The sequence below is a fragment of the Macaca nemestrina genome, chromosome 7 (genome assembly GCF_043159975.1).
Source record: "Macaca nemestrina isolate mMacNem1 chromosome 7, mMacNem.hap1, whole genome shotgun sequence".
Taxonomy (NCBI): domain Eukaryota; kingdom Metazoa; phylum Chordata; class Mammalia; order Primates; family Cercopithecidae; genus Macaca; species Macaca nemestrina.
The window spans coordinates 58,375,173-58,394,454 of NC_092131.1; the positions used below are offsets into that span (position 1 = coordinate 58,375,173).

Here is a 19,282-nt window from a genome sequence, read left to right on the forward strand (position 1 = left end):
CCCAAGTAGCTGGGATTAGAGGCATGTGCCACCTCACTCAGCTAATTTTGTATTTTTAGTAGAGACGGAGTTTTGCCATGTTAGTCAGGCTGGTCTTGAACTCCCGACTTCAGGCGATCCACCTGCCTCAGCCTTCCAGAGGGAGGCTGGGATTATAGGTATGAGCCACTGCGCCTGGCCCAAACTTTTTAGTGTTAGAGATGTGCTTTGATCCCAAGGTTTCTGACTCAAGCTGGTATGCTGCATTGGAAAAGTAGTTGGGTCTTTAAAAAAAAAGTTTTTTTTCTCATTAATAATGTAGTTCATGATTGCAAAAAAAAAATTAGAAAATATATAAAGGCACACAAAAGGAAAGGAAAATCACCTGTAATTTTACTAAACAGAGAAAACACTGTTAACATTACATTTTATATGTATATACAGTTGTGTATTACATAACAGGGATACATCGTGAGAAATGTGTTGTTAGGTGATTATGGCATTGTGCAAACATCACAGTGTACTTACACAAACCTAGATGATATAGCCCACTGCACACCAAGGCTGTATGGTACAGCCTGTTGCTTCTATGCTACAAACCTGTATGACATGTTGCTGTATTGAATACTATAGGCAACTGTAACACAATGATAAGTATTCGTCTATCTAGATTGTAGAAAAGATAAAGTAAAACTATGGTGTAAAAGATAAAATTGGTACACCTATATAGAGCACTTACCATGAATGGAACTTGCAGGACTGGAAGTTGCTCTGGGTGAGTTAGTAAGTGAGTAGTGAGTGAATCTGAAGGCCTAGGACATTACTGTACACTACTGTAGGCTATTAACACTGTACACTGAGGCTACACTAAATTTATTTAAAAAGAGTTTTTTTTTTTGAGACGGAGTCTCGCTCTGTCGCCCAGGTTGGAGTGCAGTGGCGTGATCTCGGCTCACTGCAAGCTCCGCCTCCCAGGTTCACTTCATTCTCCTGCCTCGGCCTCCTGAGTAGCTGGGACTACCGGCGCCCGCCACCACGCCCGGCTAATTTTTTGTATTTTTAGTGGAGACGGGGTTTCACTGTGTTAGCCAGGATGGTCTCGATCTCCTACCTCGTGATCTGCCCGCCTCGGCCTCCCAAAGTGCTGGGATTACAGGCGTGAGCCACTGCGCCCGGCCAAAAAAGGTTCTCTTTCTTCAGTAAGAAATTAACCTAGGCTGGGCACAGTGGCTCACACCTGTAATCAATCCTAGCACTTTGGGAGGATGAAGTGAATATCGCTTAAGGCCAGGAGTTTGCGACCAGCCTAGACAGCATAACAAAACCTCATCTCTACCAACAACAACAACAACAACAAAATTGGCTGGGTGTGGCAGTGTGTGCCTGTAGTCCTAGCTACTTGGTGAGCTGAAGTGGCAGCATTGCTCGAGCCCAGGAGTTCAGGGCTGCTGTCAATTATGATTGTGCCACTGTACTCCAGCCAGAGTGACAAAGCAAGACCCTGTCTCAGAAGAAAAATTTTTTAATGAAATTAACTGTAGTTTACTATAACATTCTTACTTTAGAAACTTTAAAAAACTTTAAACTTCTTGATTCTTTTGTAATAAACAGCTTAAAACAAACACATTGTACAGCTGCACAAAAATTGTTTCTTTATATCCTGATTTTGTAAGCTTTTTTCTTTCATTGATTAATTGACTTACTGACAGAATCTTACTCCTCTCTTCAGGCTGGATTATAGCTCACTGCAACCTCAAATTCCTGGACATAAGTGTTCCTCCTGCCTCAGCTTCCCAAGTAGCTAGGACTGCTAATTAAAAAAAAATTTTGTGTAGGGATTAGTGGGGGAGGGTCTTACTATGTTACTCAGGCTGGTCTCGAACTCCTGGCCTCAAGCAGTCCTCCTGTCTCAGCCTCCCAAAGTGCTGTGATTACATGCATGAGCCACTGTGCTCAGCCACTTTTTTCCATCTTTATATTTTCTAAAAATGTTTTTTGTTAAAAACTAAGACAAATGTATTAACCTATGCCTATACACAGTTAGTCATCAGTATCACTATCTTTCACCTCCACATCTTTTCCACTGGAGGGTCTTCAGGGGCAATAATTCATGGAGCTGCCATCTGTAGTAACAATGCGTTCTTCTTGAAGGACCTCCTGAAGGACCTGCCTGAGGCTGTTTTACAGTTAACTCAAAAAAAAAAAAAAAAAGTAGAAGGAGTACACTCTAAAATAATGATTAAAAGTACAGTAAATGTTTACATATTTACTAGTAACATAGTCATTTATTATTGTTATCAAGTGCTACATATTGTACATTATTGTATGTGCTCTACTTTCCTGCAACTGGCAGCTCAGTAGGTTGTATACACCAGGGTTTCTACAAACACAGTAATGTATGGCACTAGGACATTTTGACAGCTAAGATGTCACTAGGCCTTAAGAGCTTTTCAGTTCCATTGTCATTCTATGAAACCACTCATATATGCAGTCCGTAATTGCCAAAATGTTGTTATGCTGTGCATGACTGTCCATATATAGTAGATCCTCATTATTTACAGATTTGTGCTAAAATGTTTTTGTACCTCCTAAAGCCAATACTAAAGGTGCTTTAGTCATTTATGCTCAGCAGAACAGCAAAAAATTTTGAGTCACCTGGCATGCATGTTCCCAGCTGAAGTCGAACAAGGCCACACTGCCCTTTTGTTTCAGCTTCATTAAGAGATGACCAGAGTGGCCAGGCGCGGTGGCTCACGCCTGTAATCCCAGCACTTTGGGAGGCCAAGGCGGGCGGATCACTAGATCAGGAGATCGAGACCATCCTGGCTAACACGATGAAACCCTGTCTCTACTAAAAAAAGAAAAAAAAATTAGTGGGGGTGGTGGCGGACGCCTGTAGTCCAGCTACTCAGGAGGCTGGGGCAGGAGAATGGCATGAACCCAGGAGGCGGAGTTTGCAGTGAGCCAAGATCACGCCATTGCACTCCAGCCTGGGTGACAGAGCGAGACTCATCTCAAAAAGAAAAAAAAAAAAAAGAGATGACCAGAGGACAGAGACTGCAGGGAGCAGTACAGGGTAGTGCAAGAAGCTCTGGCCCTGGGGCCAGTTGTGAGTGGAGAGGGGGCATTTGAATCTCAGCTCTGGCACTTGTTTTTGGAGCAACCTGAGACAAGTCACTAAACTTTTCTCATTTGTAAATTAGAATCTACCAGGATAAACTGGTTTTAGGACTTAAGACTATAATCAATCCACGTATATATATGTACAAATTTTCCCATGGAGCAGTGGTTCAGTGTTTGCCAATTCATTGTGGAGATTTTATAGAACATAACTATCACTAATAACAAGAATCAACTGGCTGGGCATGGTGGCTCATGCCTGTAATCCCAGCACTTTGGGAGGCTGAGGAGGGCGAATCATTTGGGGTCAGGAGTTCAAGACCAGCCTGGCCAACATGGTGAAACCCCATCTGTACTAAAAATACAAAATTGGCTGGACGTGGTGGCACGTGCCTGTAATCTCAGCTACTTGGGAGACTAAGGCAGGAGAATTGCTTGAACCTGGGAGACGAAGGTTGCAGTGAGCTGAGATTGCACCATGCACCACTGCACTCCAGCCTGGGAGACAGAGTGAGACTCCGTCTTTAAAAAAAAAAAAAAAAAAAAAAAGGAAATCAACTATAACAGGGTATGTATGTGTATCTGGAGAGTTTCTTTTTATGCATGAATGCAGAGGTCTATATTCCCTTTTTTTGGCACTATAAATGGATACATACTGTACCTTGCTTTGTACATGTTTTTCATCTAATAATATGCTATCAACATTTTCTATTACTGTGAAATATTGTTTTATAGCATGATTTGTGACATTTAGGAAATATGTTTTGAGCACATACTTTTTGCCACTAGGTGGGGGAGACAGACATGAAAGAATGCCCAATTACAATTGGCCAATTACAATTTTTTTTTTTTTTTTGAGACTAAATCTTGCTTTGTCGCCCAAGCTGGAGTGCAGTGGCACGATCTTGGCTCACTACAACCTCCGTCTCCTAGGTTCAAGCGATCCTCCTGCCTCAGCCGCCCAAGTAGCTGGGATTATAGGTGCCTGCCACGACACCTGGTTAATTTTCATATTTTTAGTAGAGACTGGGTGGAGTTCACCATGTTGGTCAGGCTGGTTTTGAACTCCTGACCTCAAGCAATCCCCCCACCTCGGCCTCCCAAAGTGCTGGGATTACAGGTGTGAGCCACCCTGGCCTGATTACAAATTTGATAAGATCTGCAAAGGAGAAGCGCAGGTTCCTATGAGAGTGTATAATGGGAAAATCTAACCTCTTTTGGGATCCTCAGAGGAGGCCTCTGGGGTATTTGCATTTAAGCTGGGAACTGCAAGCTGTCAGTGTAGAGTGGGCAAGAGTGGTGGAGGCTGGGAGTGTGTAGATTACCCACTTTCCTACTGACCCTTGCTTGGTGAGCGTTGAATAAAACCAAGCTTTGAAGGAACCGTTGAATAATTTTTTTCACAGTTCTTGGATATAGGCTAGTCTCTGTATATATCCTTAATTCCTTAGGATTAACCATTCCAGAAGTGGAATTACTTGGGCAGATGGTTAGCACATATTTTGAGGTTTCTATTAGGTATTGTTCAAATGGTGTACTCATTTCTCTTTCAGCGACATAGGAAATTGTTATTTTAATGTTTGCTTTAGTCAGTTTTAAGACACAGATATAGCCTATTATTTTATTTACTGCTTCCATATTGCTTGTCTTATTTTAGAATATTTAGATAACCTTTGTACTTTTAAAGTATTACAAAGAGTACATTTTCACCTATTTACACTGGAAAATAACTTCATTAGATAAAAAGAAGCTAAATGTATAAAATTATTAGAAAAATATCTCTAGTAGTATATAGAAGATAATTATGTTATAATTATCTAGGGCATACTATGGAAATATTAATTTTTTTGGAGGTCCTTCTAATACATCTGTGAAGACTTCTGCAAAACTAAAACAACTAGAAGAAGAGAATAAAGATGCTATGTTTGTGTTTTTATCTGATGTTTGGTTGGACCAGGTGGAAGTATTAGAAAAACTTCGCATAATGTTTGCTGGTAGGTCTTATTTTTTTTCTTCTTTCTTGAACTCTTATGAGGGTTCATGTCTTAAAACTTTTTGAGTATTATATTTATCTTTTTGAGTATTCTATTTAAAAAAAAATACTGAGTTAACAATGAGATAATTTAAATTAGATTTCATTTTAAAGACTTAAATTTTTACATTAAGAACAAAACCTGTGTGTGTGTGTGTTTATAGTCATGATAAATAAGAATTAGTCCTGAAGTTCAAGACCAGCTGGCCAACATAGTGAGACCCCATCTCTAAACAAAAACAAAAACAAACTGGGTTTAAGTGTGAGCCTGTTACCTTGGGCATGTTACTTAACCTAAGTCTCAGATTATATGGACATTCTAAGGAGTAATTAAGCCAGTGCAGGCCTGGCCTATAGTAAGTGCCCAATAAATGAGTACGGTTATTAGTATTATTTTAATAAGTTATTAAAATGTTATTTTAATTAAAATAAATTTTTATTATTAAAAACTCATGGTTAAAGGTTTTTAACTTGATTTGTAGACTAGAAAAGTATTGTTCATTACTCTTTTATTCTTTAGGTTATTCACCTGCACCTCCAACCTGCTTTATTCTGTGTGGTAATTTTTCATCTGCACCATATGGAAAAAATCAAGTTCAAGCTTTGAAAGGTATTAAGGGTCTATTTAATAAGAAGTGTTTCTATAGTCATATAAACTAAAGTAATAAGGAATTATCCATAATATTTTAATTAAGAATATGCAGAATTGTGTCTAATCAAATATAATTTTTATGGCATTATATGCAAATTTAATTCAATATCTTTTTAAAATTTTAGATTCCCTAAAAACTTTGGCAGATATAATATGTGAATACCCAGATATTCACCAAAGGTAATGATCTCACCACTGTATATCTTTTTCACCATTTTGCTTAAAAAAAAAAAAAAAAAAAGAATTTTGTTATATCATATCAGCAATAATTATTACAAAACTAAGGAAGAAAGATAAAGTTGAGAAAATTAAAAGAGCTAAGAGATAAAGTTATCCTCACATTGTACTAGAGGTTTATAATGAAAAGTATTGAAAGGGATAGAGGTAATTTCAGCCATACTTGGAATTTCTTTGTGACATTACTCTTAAGAGTCTAGAGCTTCGGCCGGGCGCGGTGGCTCAAGCCTGTAATCCCAGCACTTTGGGAGGCCGAGACGGGCGGATCACGAGGTCAGGAAATCGAGACCATCCTGGCGAACACGGTGAAACCCCGTCTCTACTAAAAAATACAAAAAAACTAGCCGGGCGAGGTGGCGGGCGCCTGTAGTCCCAGCTACTCGGGAGGCTGAGGCAGGAGAATGGCGTAAACCCGGGAGGCGGAGCTTGCAGTGAGCTGAGATCCGCCCACTGCACTCCAGCCTGGGCCAGACTCCATCTCAAAAAAAAAAAAAAAAGAGTCTAGAGCTTCACTCTCCAATATGATAGTCACTGGCCACATGTCTCTTTAGATTTAATTGAAGTTAAATAAAATATAAAATTCAGTCCATCAGCTATGCTAGCCACAATTCAAGTGTTCAATTGGATAGTGCAGATATAGAACTTTTCTATCATCACATTACTAGACAGTGTTGGTCTGGAGACTTAATAGTTCATTTATTATAATGTATGAAATTTAAACATTTTTTAATTTTAAAGTGAAAACAAAGGGAATTACTTGTTTTTAAGCTATTGGATAGTGTTACAATAATATTTTGAAATGAATTGTGTTGAATTTTGCTACAGTAGTCGTTTTGTGTTTGTACCTGGTCCAGAGGATCCTGGATTTGGTTCCATCTTACCAAGGTAAGTTTTGTTCAAATTTTTGCAACAGTGTAGAAAATGTTGTAAAATTTAAAAAGATAAACTATATCACATAAATTGTTTTTATAGGCCACCACTTGCTGAAAGCATCACTAATGAATTCAGACAAAGGGTACCATTTTCAGTTTTTACTACTAATCCTTGCAGGTAAGAATTAGTATTTTGTGTTACACATTTTTCCTTTCATTTAAAAAATAATTCAGCCAGCTGCGGTGGCTCATACCTGTAATCTCAGCACTTTGGGAGGCCGAGGCAGGCAGGCTGCTTGAGCTCAGGAGTTCCAAGACCAGCTTGGGCAACACAGTGAAACCCATCTCTACAAAAAATACAAAAATTAGCTGGGCGTGGTGGCACACGCCTGTGGTTCTACTCAAGAGGTTGAGATGGGAGAATCGCTTGAGCTTGGTCGGTGGAGAGGTTGCAGTGAGCTGAGAGTGCACTACTGCATTCCAGCCTGCAGCCTGGGCGACAGAGTGAGACCCTGTCTCAAACAAAAAAAAACAGCAAAAAAAAAACTAACTTGATTCCTAAAGTGTGTCTCTGAATTTCAACAGTTATGGAATAAATACAAGTAGAAAATTTATTTTTGTTTTAGGTTTCTCAAAACTTTGAAAATAGTTTAACTGGCCGGGCACGGTGGCTCAAGCCTGTAATCCCAGCACTTTGGGAGGCCGAGACGGGCAGATCACGAGGTCAGGAGATCGAGACCAGCCTGGCTAACACGGTGAAACCCCGTCTCTACTAAAAATACAAAAAACTAGCCGGGCGAGGTGGCGGGCGCCTGTAGTCCCAGCTATTTGGGAGGCTGAGGCAGGAGAATGGCGTAAACCTGGGAGGCAGAGCTTGTAGTGAGCTGAGATCCGGCCACTGTACTCCAGCCTGGGTGACAGAGCGAGACTCTGTCTCAAAAAAAAAAGAAAAAGAAAAAGAAAATAGTTTAACTATATTTAAATAATTTATTGGTAGTGAATTCAGACTCTTGAATAATGAATAATGGATAGCGATTTAAAAATAGATACTATTATTACACATCCTTTAAGAAAGGTTACAAAGGAAGAATACAAAGATTACTTATTTACTGTTGGTATTGCTCATTGTAATCATAAATTCTTCCTGTGGGAAGAGTCAGCCTTGGTTCGCCTCTTTTCTGCCTACATTCACTTCTTTGCTGGCCTTCTCCAGTGTCCTCTGGCTTTAAGTATCATCTGTGTATTGACACCTCCCACATTTATATTTCCACCTCAACCTACCTTCCAAACTCCAGACTCAGGTATCCAGTTGCCTACTTATCACCATCCCAACCTAAGTGAACTCCTGATCTTCCTCCCCACCAGCGCCCCTAACCTCTTCTGTAGACTTCTCCATCTTAGTTCGTGGCACCTTCATGGCCTGAATAACAATGATTCCAGTTGTTCAGGCCAAACACTTTAGGGTTTCTCTCACATATGTTTTTTCAGGAAGTCCTATTAACTTCAAATTTTATCCAGAATCTGCCACCTGTCTATACCTCCACCTCCACAACCCTCTACCACAGTGGTACCCAACCTTTTTGGCACCAGGGACTGGTTTTACAGGAGACAGTTTTTCCAGAGACCCCAGGGGGGTGGGGGTGATTTTGGGATGATTCAAGCGTATTACACTTATTGTGTACTTTATTTCTATTATTATTACATTGTAATATATAATAAAACAATTATACAACTTACTATAATATAGAATCAGTGGGAACCCTGAGCCTGTTTTCCTGAAATTAGATGGTCCCATCTGGGGATGATGAGACAGTGACAGATCATCAGGCATTAGATTCTTATAAGGAGTGTGCAGCCTAGATCACTCACATGTGCAGTTCACAACCGGATTCGTGCTCCTGTGAGAATCGAATGCCCCTACTGAGCTGACAGGAGGCAGAGGTCAGGATGTAATGCAACTGATGGGGAGCGGCTGTAGATACAGATGAAGCTTTGCTTGCTTGCAGCCTGCCGCTCACCTCCTGCTGTGTGGTCCAGTTCCTAACAGACCATGGACTGCTAGCAGTCCGTGGCCTGGGGGTTGAGGAGCCCCGCTCTGCCATCTGGTCGGCCTGGATTATTACAATAGCCTCCTAATTGGTCTCCAGCTTCTACCCCTTCCCCTCCATATTCTACTCTTAATGCAGTGTGAAAGTGATCCTGTAAAGCATAAGACATATCCAGTCCATCTTCCTGATCCTGGAAAAAGGGCCCCCTCATGTGATTTAGTGACAGCCGTATCCTTGCAGTGGGAATCAAGGCCCTGTGTGATCTGGCCCCGTTCTCCCTCTGATTTCCTCTCCTCCCCATTTACTCCAGCCACCCTAGCTTCCCTTCTGTTCCTCAAGGATGCCAGGCAAGCTCCAGTCTGAGGGCCTGTGCTACATCTTCCCTTTGCCTGCAGTGCGCTTCCTCTAGATATCTGCTTGACTAAGTCCCTCTTCCGCTTCAAGCCTGTGCTCAAGTCACACTAAATTATGAGCCCTGCCTGTTCTGATCATCCTATTAATATGCCAGCCTTCTAGGCTCTCTCTTCCTACATATGTTATCCCTCTTAGCCTGTCTTTTTCTTTTTCTCATACACTTAATTATCTTAAAACATACTATATAATTATGTTTGCTTTTTATTTTCTTAGCCCCACTCTTCACTAGAATGTAAACTGTATGAGGGCTGGGATCTCTTGGTTCTGTTCGCTAATCCCTAGAAGGGGGTAGGCATATATTAAGAGCTCAATACATAGCTGTTAAATGAATGGATGAATAGACAGACTCTGGTTGAAGTTTTGTATGGTGAACAGTTGATGTGGGAATGGGCTTGTATTCTAAGAGATTTTACCTTTAAAATTAATCTCATTTTTTTCTGAGAAGTCAAATTCAACTACTGTTTTCATTTCAGAATTCAGTACTGTACACAGGAAATTATTGTCTTCCGTGAAGACTTAGTAAATAAAATGTGCAGAAACTGCGTCCGTTTTCCTAGTAGCAATTTGGCTATTCCTAATCATGTAAGTGAAACATCTTTTTTATTAAACTGTCTTACATGTTGCATTATATAAAATTTTATTAAGCCACTTAATAATTTGTCCTTGGGTTAGGACATTTATTTATGGTTCAAAATAGTTTGAACATACTTTTGTCAGTAAGTTAATTTTTGTTAGTGAAGTCAGTGTTTCGCAGCTTTCTACCAAAGTGTATACCCTAAAGGACAGAGAAAAGCTGAGAATAAGCAGAAAATTTCTTTCAAGCTTTGTGTTTTGTCTTTTAAACTCTTAAATCATACTTTAAAATATATGTATATTTGTTTTAATAAACTGTTCTTATTTATCCCATTGTTTACATATTTTATATAGTATGTCCATATCACAAGAATGTGCAGTATTTATCTTGTAGCTTCAAGGTTCCCTCACATACAGTTATCAATCCCAGGTTACATATACCCCCATTTGAGAAGTATGGAAATAGATGTTACAGAGCATTTGTGTTATTCATTTTATAATATTTAAAGTTTATGGACCAGGCGCAGTGGCTTATGCCTGTAATCCCAGCACTTTGGGAGGCTTGTTTGAGGCCAGGAGTTTGAGACCAGCCTGGGCAGCATAATGATGTATATATATATATGTTATTAAATGAAAACTCATAGATTTTTTTTCCCTAAAATACAGAATAGTTCATTTCATTTTTAAATTAGTGTCTCCCAAAGCTCTGTGAGTCAAAGCTTTCCTAGTTGTTTCTCAAATTTTCTGGTTCCTTTTGGTTTAATTTGAAATTATTTGTTTAGCTATTTTCACTTTTGCAAATGAATTGAAGTTTGTTTTGTTTTGTGCTCTTTTGTAGTTTGTAAAGACTATCTTATCCCAAGGACATCTGACTCCCCTACCTCTTTATGTCTGCCCAGTGTATTGGGCATATGACTATGCTTTGAGAGTGTATCCTGTGCCCGATCTACTTGTCATTGCAGACAAATACGATCCCTTCACTATCACGAATACTGAATGCCTCTGCATAAACCCTGTAAGAATGTAGTTAATCTTATATAGTCATTATTTGTCAAGATTAGAGTACATTTTTTAATTTAAAATATATATTTAATAAAATTATTGTTGAAATAAAAATATGCTATTAAGGAAACACTGAATTAAGTTTCTATACACAGAAAGTTGGTATACACAGAAAGTTCTTAAATTTTCAGTATAGTATGTGACTATAAAGTAATGTGACTTTTTAAAAAAAAAAAAAAAACAACCATACCAAAACATGAATCCAAAACAGTATTTTCTCCTCTTTAAAACTTATATTGGGATTCCCTTCTGGGAATTGCTTCAGAGTCTGTATATTGGTGGTACCTGTCCTTTGAAAATGATTTTGATTTTTAGAAATTGCACAGGTCCTGGCCGGGCGCGGTGGCTCAAGCCTGTAATCCCAGCACTTTGGGAGGCCGAGACGGGCGGATCACGAGGTCAGGAGATCGAGATCATCCTGGCTGACACGGTGAAACCCCGTCTCTACTAAAAAATACAAAAACTTAGCCGGGTGAGGTGGCGGGCGCCTGTAGTCCCAGCTCCTCGGGAGGCTGAGGCGGGAGAATGGCGTAAACCCGGGAGGCGGAGCTTGCAGTGAGCTGAGATCTGGCCACTGCACTCCAGCCTGGGCGACAGAGCGAGACTCCGTCTCAAAAAAAAAAAAAAAAAAAAAAAGAAATTGCACAGGTCCCAAAAATCTAAGCCTGATTAATGTAGAAACCTCATTGGTACACATTTTATTACTTTTTATGTAGAACCTTGAAATTGCTTCAGAATCTTGACATTGCTTCAGAATTTCTACAGAAATATAATTGACTTTTAGGCTGGGCATGCTGGCTCATGCCTGTAATCTTAGCACTTTCAGAGGCTGAGGCAGGTGGATCATGAGGTCAGGAGTTCAAGACCAGCCTGACCAACATGGTGAAACCCCATCTCTACTAAAAATTACAAAAATTAGCTGGGCGTGGTGGCGCACAACTGTAATCCAGCTACTCGGGAGGCTGAGGCAGGAGAATTGCTTGAACCCGGGAGGCAGAGGTTACAGTGAGTTTAGATCACGCCATTGCACTCCAGCCTGGGCAACAGAGCGAGACTCCATCTCAAAAAAAAAAAAAAAAAAAAAGAAAAGAAATATAATTGACTTTTTGAACTTGGAGAATAAATACTGCATAAACAATGACATAAACACAGTTATGTCAAACAAAATATTTTCTCCACTAGTGATTTTTGAATTGCATGCTTCCTTGATTCTTGTGAATTTTAGACTTTACTAATTTTTTGTTTCATCTGAGTAATTTCTAGAAACATCATGCCTTAGTTTTGGCATGATGCTGGACCTGTCATCCTAGCACTTTGGGAGGCCGAGGCAGGAAGATGGCTTGAGTCCAGGAGTTCACAACCAGCATGGGCAACATAGGAAGGGCCTGTCTCTACTTACTTTGCTTTCCACAAACACACAGTTTGTCCGGCTTCCTCTAAGACATGGCTTATCAACCTTGGCACTTTTGACATTTTGGACCAAGTAATTTTTGGTTGTGGGGGCTATCCTGTGTACTGTAAGCTGTTTAGCAGCACCCCTGGCCTCTATCCAATAAATGCCAGTAGCATCCCCCAGCTGTAACAATCAGAAGTGTTTCCAGACATTGGCCAAATATCCCCGAGGGACAAAGTAGCCCTGGTTAAGAACGTCTGCTTTGGCCAGGCACGGTGGCTCACGCCTGTAATCCCAGCACTTTGGGAGGCCGAGGCGGGCAGATCACGAGGTCAGGAGATCGAGACCATCCTGGCTAACAAGGAGAAACCCCATCTCTACTAAAAATACAAAAAAAATTAGCTGGGCGTGGTGGCAGGCGCCTGTAGTCCCAGCTACTCGGGAAGCTGAGGCAGGAGAATGGCATGAACCCGGGAGGTGGAGCTTGCAGAGAGCCAAGATCCGCCACTGCACTCCAGCCTGGGGGACAGAGCGAGCCTCTGTCTCCAAAAAAAAAAAAAGAAAGAACGTCTGCTTTAAGGATGAACACAGTTAACTGATTTGGTTTTATTGCTTAGAAATTTATGACCTCATTTTTATTCACATTGAAATAGTCTTTCATAGTGATCCTATTTCCTTACTTAAACTTTGAGCATTCTCCTAGTTAATGCTCTATTTGAATACAACTTCTTTCTGAATTTTTCTACTTTTTCATTCCTGTGAGTAAACCACCACCTCCTACACCATCATTATATCTTTTTTACCTTATTTATACCTTTTGGGCAAGCTCAAAACTAGCTTTAGACATTACTTCATCCTTTCTTGATATTTATTCACATTAACGAATGCCTGCTATAGGCTAGGCGCTGGGTTCAGTGCTTGGGGCACAAAGACTGAAAAGACAGGGCCTCTGCTCAGCCACTTGAGAGTTTCATAGTAGACAACTGTATGTGTGATTATTGCTCAGTTGCTTTACAGGCACATAGGAAGGGAATCAAACAGGCACATAGGAATGCAAATCAGAGTTGCATTAGAGGGAGGGGCAGGAAAGACTTCTTGAACTTGCTGATTGTCTCACATGCATATTTGGCATTACACAGTCTGTTTATTTCTTATACTAAGTAGGCTCCTCCTCAGCATTTCCAACCTCATCTTTTAGCATAAGACTGTCTAGCCAACTCGAAAGACTTGCTTCAAGTAGAGATATTTTATAGGAACAACTCTGTACAGAGATCATGTAAAAAATCTGTTGTGTTACTTTTTTTTTTGTTTTTTGTTTTTTTTTGAGACGGAGTCTCGCTGTGTCTCCCAGGCTGGAGTGCAGTGACGTGATCTCTGCTCACTGCAAGCTCCGCCTCCCGGGTTCACGCCATTCTCCCGCCTCAGCCTCCCAAGTAGCTGAGACTACAGGTGCCCGCCACCACGCCTGGCTAGTTTTTTGTATTTTTAGTAGAGACGGGGTTTCACCATGTTAGCCAGGATAGTCTCGATCTCTTGACCTCGTGATCCACCCGCCTCGGCCTCCCAAAGTGCTGGGATTACAGGCTTGAGCCACCGCGCCCAGCCTGTTGTGTTACTTTATAGTCACATCTTGTCATTTTTAAATCATAACCAAGGAATTTAATTTAAAAAACAGGGATTATTTTATAAAACTTGAGTATTCGGCGGGGCACGGTGGCTCATGCCTATAATCCCAGCACTCTGAGAGGCCGAGGTGGGCAGATCACATGTGCCCAGGTGTTCAAGACCATCCTGGGCAACACAGTGAAACCCCATCTGTCTTGACAAAAAATACAAAAATTAGCTAGGCATGGTGGCCCACGCCTGTGGTCCCAGCTACCTGGGAGGCTGAGGTGGGAAGATTGCTTGAATCCTGGAAATGGAGGTTGCAGTGAGATTGCCCCCACTGCACTCCAGCCTGGGTGATGAGAGTGAGACCGTGTCTCAAAAAAAAAAAAAAATAAATAAATAAATAAAATAAAATAAAAAATATATATATATATATATTGTTTTTAAAAATTTATTTTAAAAAAAAGTTGGAATATTCACTTACAGACATTTTTCTTCCCCAAAGGGCTCTTTTCCAAGAAGTGGATTTTCATTCAAAGTTTTTTATCCTTCTAATAAGACAGTAGAAGATAGGTAAGTGTGTGCACAGACACAGTAAAAAAGATCTTTCTCTAGGTGTTAAATTACTGAAAATGAGATGTTCTATCAGTGTGTTGAGATTTTTCGAAAATGTCTACACTGGCCCGTAAGAAATATTATTGGCTGAGCTTATCATGGTTATGCTGTGTGACATAGAATTGTGCATACATGACAGTACGTTTGTGTTGAAATAGATCAAGAATTGTTTTTTGGGGGAAATCTCAGGCCAGCTGTGGAGGTGGGCTAGTTCTCTTACAGGCTGACTCCTGATGCTGTTCTCATTCTTCTGAGAGGTCAGCCCTACTTTCCCTTAAATTGACAGTGAGGGAGCTGTGTGTGAGTCTGGTGATGGTATGGGGTTGGAGTTACAGAAAGGTCTTGGGAGAGAAGAAAATAACCAGCTAGTGGGTAGTAGTTTTCAGAGTGATCTATATAGATCACCCACATCAGAATCCTCTGGGGTCCTTGTTAAAAATGTTAAGTTTTAGGATTTTACCCCAGACTCATCAAATGACTTTCTAATTGTAAAGAATAGGCATGTTAAATATTATTTCCCTTGATTTCAGACATCCTAACGTGATTTCTCAGATAACTATATTTTGAAAAAGCTCCCACCACTGGTTAAGAACAAGTGACCAGGCAGGGCGCAGTGGCTCACACCTGTAATCCCAGGACTTTGGGAGGCCGAGGTGTGGGGATCACGAGGTTGGGAGTTCGAGACCAGCCTGACCAACATGCTGAAACCCCGTCTCTACTAAAAATACAAAAATTAGCCGGGCATGGTGGCATGTACCTGTAATCCCAGCTACTCAGGAGGAGGCGGCTACGGCAGAATTGCTTGAACCTGGCAGGTAGAGGTTGCAGTGAGCGGAGATGGTGCCACTGCACTCCAGCCTGGGCAACAGAGCGTCTCAAAAAACAAGAACAAGTGACCAAATCAAGTAACTCCCCTCCAGATTCTCGTCAGAGAATATAATCTTGAACACAGCCCAATTGTCTTTTTCTTTTTGGAATTAACATATTTATTTAAATAAAAGTGAATACAAAATGAATAACAAAATTTTCAAAATAATGCTTACAAATATAAAATTAAAAAGGAGGCCGGACACTGTGGCTCAAGTCTGTAATCCCAGCACTTTGGGAGGCTGAGGCGGGCAGATCACCTGAGGTCAGGTGTTTGAGACCAGCCTGGCCAACATAGTGAAACCCCATCTCTACTAAAAATACAAAAAACTAGCCAGGCATGGTGACACACGTCTGTAGTCCTAGCTACTCAGGAGGCTGAGGCAGGAGAATCTCTGGAACCCAGGAGGCTGAGGTTGCAGTGAGCTGAGATTGTGCCACTACACTCCAGCCTGGGTAACAGAGCGAGACTCTGTCTTAAAAAAAAAAGAGAAAAGGAAAAACACCTCTGTTTCCTAATCCTGAAACCATGATTAAGTTTCTTAAATATATTTATTTTAGAAAATTTTTATGCATATATTCTTGCTGCTTAATACTCATGGAAGATTTAAGTCCATTTATTCCATGATATATTCTAAATTTTATTCTTGAATTTGCTTATTTTACATACAGCTGATTCTTGCTGTATTCCAAGCACAGCTTAGTTCTTGGAATATAGGGGCAGATAGATATTCTCATAAAGGACATAAGATATTCTAGCCCCTAGTTTTATGAAAGCCTAATGTGTATTTGATTTTACCTAGCCCACACTGAATACTTAAAAAATTGATTTGGAATGCCTTTAGATAAGGGACAGACATATGCTCTTTTCCAGCCCACCTGTCTATGCTGGATATCCTGAGGGCACTTGATTTTGTGACCTCAGGACTAAGTCAACTCTGAGGGCTGTCAGCCTGGAGCATATGGTCTTGTCCACTGTTAGAATGACTTTTACTAAAGTAAGATTTGGCATAAAACTTGTAGACATAAAACGGCCTGCAGCCATTCGTGGTGACTCACACCTGTAATCTAGCACTTTGGGAGGCTAAGGCAGGGAGATGGCTTAAATCAGGAGTTTAAGACCAGCCTGGGCAATATGGCAAGGCCCTTTCTCTACAAAAAATACAAAAAATTAGCTGGGCGTGGTGGCCCACAGCTGTAGTCCCAGTTACTGGGGAGACTGAGGTGGGAAGATCACTTGAGCTCGGGAGTCGGAGGTTGCAGTGAACTGTGATTGGTCCACATTGCACTCCAGCCTGGGTGACAGCTGTTAAGTACCCTGTCTCATGGTACTTGTAGTTGATGCTCACTCTTTGTCGAACTGAAATAGTTGCTTCCTTTATCTGCTGTGGCCTCAGATGCTGAAAGCCTTGACATAATTTCCAAACTATAATTTTGTATTGGTAACTGGGGAATCTTTTCAATGCTAGATCAAATAAATTGATCTGAGTTTATGTTTTGGGAAAACAGAAAATTTCAAGATATATTGAAATAATCCGGTCTTCTTGCCACTTAGTTTCTTCTAAGAAGCCTTCTGTTAGAATATTTGCAAAATTATATTGTGGAATTAATCACAGAAATGTAGTCAAAGTTGATAAAATTAACCCTGTTTCAACATGACTTTCAAGTAGTTTTATTTAAAAACAATGTTGGTGATGTAGTGGAGGAAATACACATTCTCACATGTACTTGGTTAGAATGAAAAATGGCAAAAACCTTTTCGGAGGACAATTTGACAAGATTTATTAATGCCTACACCAACAATTCCACTTTTAGGAATTTATCCTAAAAGGAATTTATCCTTAAGGTATACTTAAGCCTATGTATACAAGTACATCATGTAGAATTAGGTACAATTGGCTTTTTACTGCAGTTTTTTTTGTGAGATGGAGTCTTGCTCTGTTGTCCAGGCTAGAGTGCAGTGCCACAATCTCAGCTCACTACAACCTCCATCTCTCGGGCTCAAGCGATTTTCCTGCCTCAGCCTCCCAAATAGCTGGGATCACAGGCACACACCACCACACCCAGCTATTTTTTGTATTTTCAGTAGAGATGGGGTTTCACCATGTTGACCAGGCTGGTCTTAAACTCCTGACCTCAGGTGATCCACCAGCCTTGGCCTCCCAAAGTGGCTGGGATTATAGGCATGAGCCACTGTGCCCAGCCTTTTTACTGCAGTTTTTATACCAAGAAATTTTAAAAATGTATATATATCTAAATGTACCTATTCAGAACTTTCTGATTTACTTAAATTTCAAAGCCTTAAAGAATTAAATATAGATAAATATAATGTATTTACTACTAATGGAAAAAAGGTGTAGAAAGTATGCATAATATCATATCACTTCTATGTTTTTAAAGCATAAGACCACATATACATGTGCTTACATATGATTAGACTTACTTTTTTTTTTTTTTTTTTTTTTTGGAGATAGAGTTTCGCTCTTGTTGCCCAGGCTGGAGTGCAGTGGTGCCATCTTGGCTCACCGCAGCCTCCGCCTCCCGGGTTCAAGAGATTCTCCTGCCTCAACCTCCTGAGTAGCTTGGATTACAGGCATGTACCACCACACCCGGCTAATTTTGTATTTTTAGTACAGACGGAGTTTCTCCAGGTTGGTCGGGCTGGTCTCAAACTCCAGATCTCAGGTGATCCATCTGCCTCTGTCCCCCAAAGTGCTGGATTATAGGCGTGAGCCACTGCGCCCGGCTACCTTTTTTTAAAATTAGTCTACCTTTATAAGAACATACAGTTGTCGGCCGGGCGCAGTGGTTCATGCCTCTAATCCTAGCACTTTTTGGGAGGCCGAGGCAGGTGGATCACTTGAGGTCAGGAGTTCGAGACCAGTCTATCCAACATGGTGAAACCTCGTCTCTACTAAAAATACAAAAATTAGCTGGATGTGGTGGTGGGTTCCTGTAATCCCAGCTACTCAGGAGGCTGAGGCAGGAGAATCACTGGAACCCAGGAGGCAGAGGTTGCGGTGAGCCGAGACTACGCCATTGCACCCCAGCCTGGGCGACAGAGTGAGACTCCATCTCGAAAAAAAAAAAAAAAGATATACACTTGCTTTTTGGGGAGCAGAAAAGGGGAGTGAGAATGACTTATTTTTTAGAGTCTCCTTTTGAATTTGAAACAGTATGTATGTATTGACCTACTTTTTAAAATCAATTATACCTATTTTTAAAAATTAACTACAACTAAGTATTAGTAAGTGTACAACTTAGGTTTCCAAATATTTTTCTTTTCCTATTTTCAGCAAACTTCAAGGCTTTTGAGATCTTGAAGACCATCTGAAGAAAATTCATCAGTTTTCTGCTTAACTCTGTATCTTATGTGATTTTGATATTACAATAAAATTATGGTAAACTTTAGGAGGTTCTGCTTAAATTTGTATTTTGTGAAATTTTGATACTAAGTGATAAATATGATGGTATACTTTAGAAAGTTTTCTAGGAAAAATATTTTCTGCGTATTTTTAAGAAAAATATAATGGGGGCCAGGCGTAGTGTCTCACACCTGTAATCCTAGTGCTCTGGGAGGCCGAGGCGGGTGATCACCTGAGGTCAGGAGGTCAAGACCAGCCTAGCCAAGATGGCAAAACCCTGTCTCTACTAAAAAAAAAATACAAAAATTAGCTGGGCGTGGTGGCGGGCACCTGTAATCCCAACTACTCGGGAGGCTGAGGCAGGAGAATCACTTGAACCCAAGAGGTAGAGGTTACAGTGAGCCAAGATCGTGCCATTGTACTCCAGCCTGGGTAACAGAACAAG

The 19,282-nt window shown here is 40.6% G+C and overlaps 1 protein-coding gene and 1 long non-coding RNA gene across 2 annotated transcripts in view; one reads left to right on the forward strand and one right to left on the reverse strand.

The window, feature by feature from the left end:
- The window catches only part of LOC105481860 (DNA polymerase epsilon 2, accessory subunit), a 52,956-nt gene extending 33,955 nt beyond the window's left edge, over positions 1 to 19,001 (forward strand). The window contains exons 11-19 of the mRNA XM_011741656.3: positions 4,921 to 5,093; positions 5,652 to 5,741; positions 5,909 to 5,963; positions 6,846 to 6,905; positions 6,993 to 7,070; positions 9,828 to 9,936; positions 10,766 to 10,942; positions 14,496 to 14,563; positions 18,769 to 19,001. Of these exons, the coding sequence (XP_011739958.1) occupies positions 4,921 to 5,093; positions 5,652 to 5,741; positions 5,909 to 5,963; positions 6,846 to 6,905; positions 6,993 to 7,070; positions 9,828 to 9,936; positions 10,766 to 10,942; positions 14,496 to 14,563; positions 18,769 to 18,787 (829 nt within the window). The 3' untranslated portion in view covers positions 18,788 to 19,001. The remainder of the gene's footprint in view (positions 1 to 4,920; positions 5,094 to 5,651; positions 5,742 to 5,908; positions 5,964 to 6,845; positions 6,906 to 6,992; positions 7,071 to 9,827; positions 9,937 to 10,765; positions 10,943 to 14,495; positions 14,564 to 18,768) is intronic.
- The window catches only part of LOC105481859 (uncharacterized), a 61,309-nt gene that overhangs the window by 32,305 nt on the left and 9,722 nt on the right, over positions 1 to 19,282 (reverse strand). The window contains exon 3 of the long non-coding RNA XR_011625900.1: positions 2,635 to 2,830. This is a non-coding gene — a long non-coding RNA (uncharacterized lncRNA). The remainder of the gene's footprint in view (positions 1 to 2,634; positions 2,831 to 19,282) is intronic.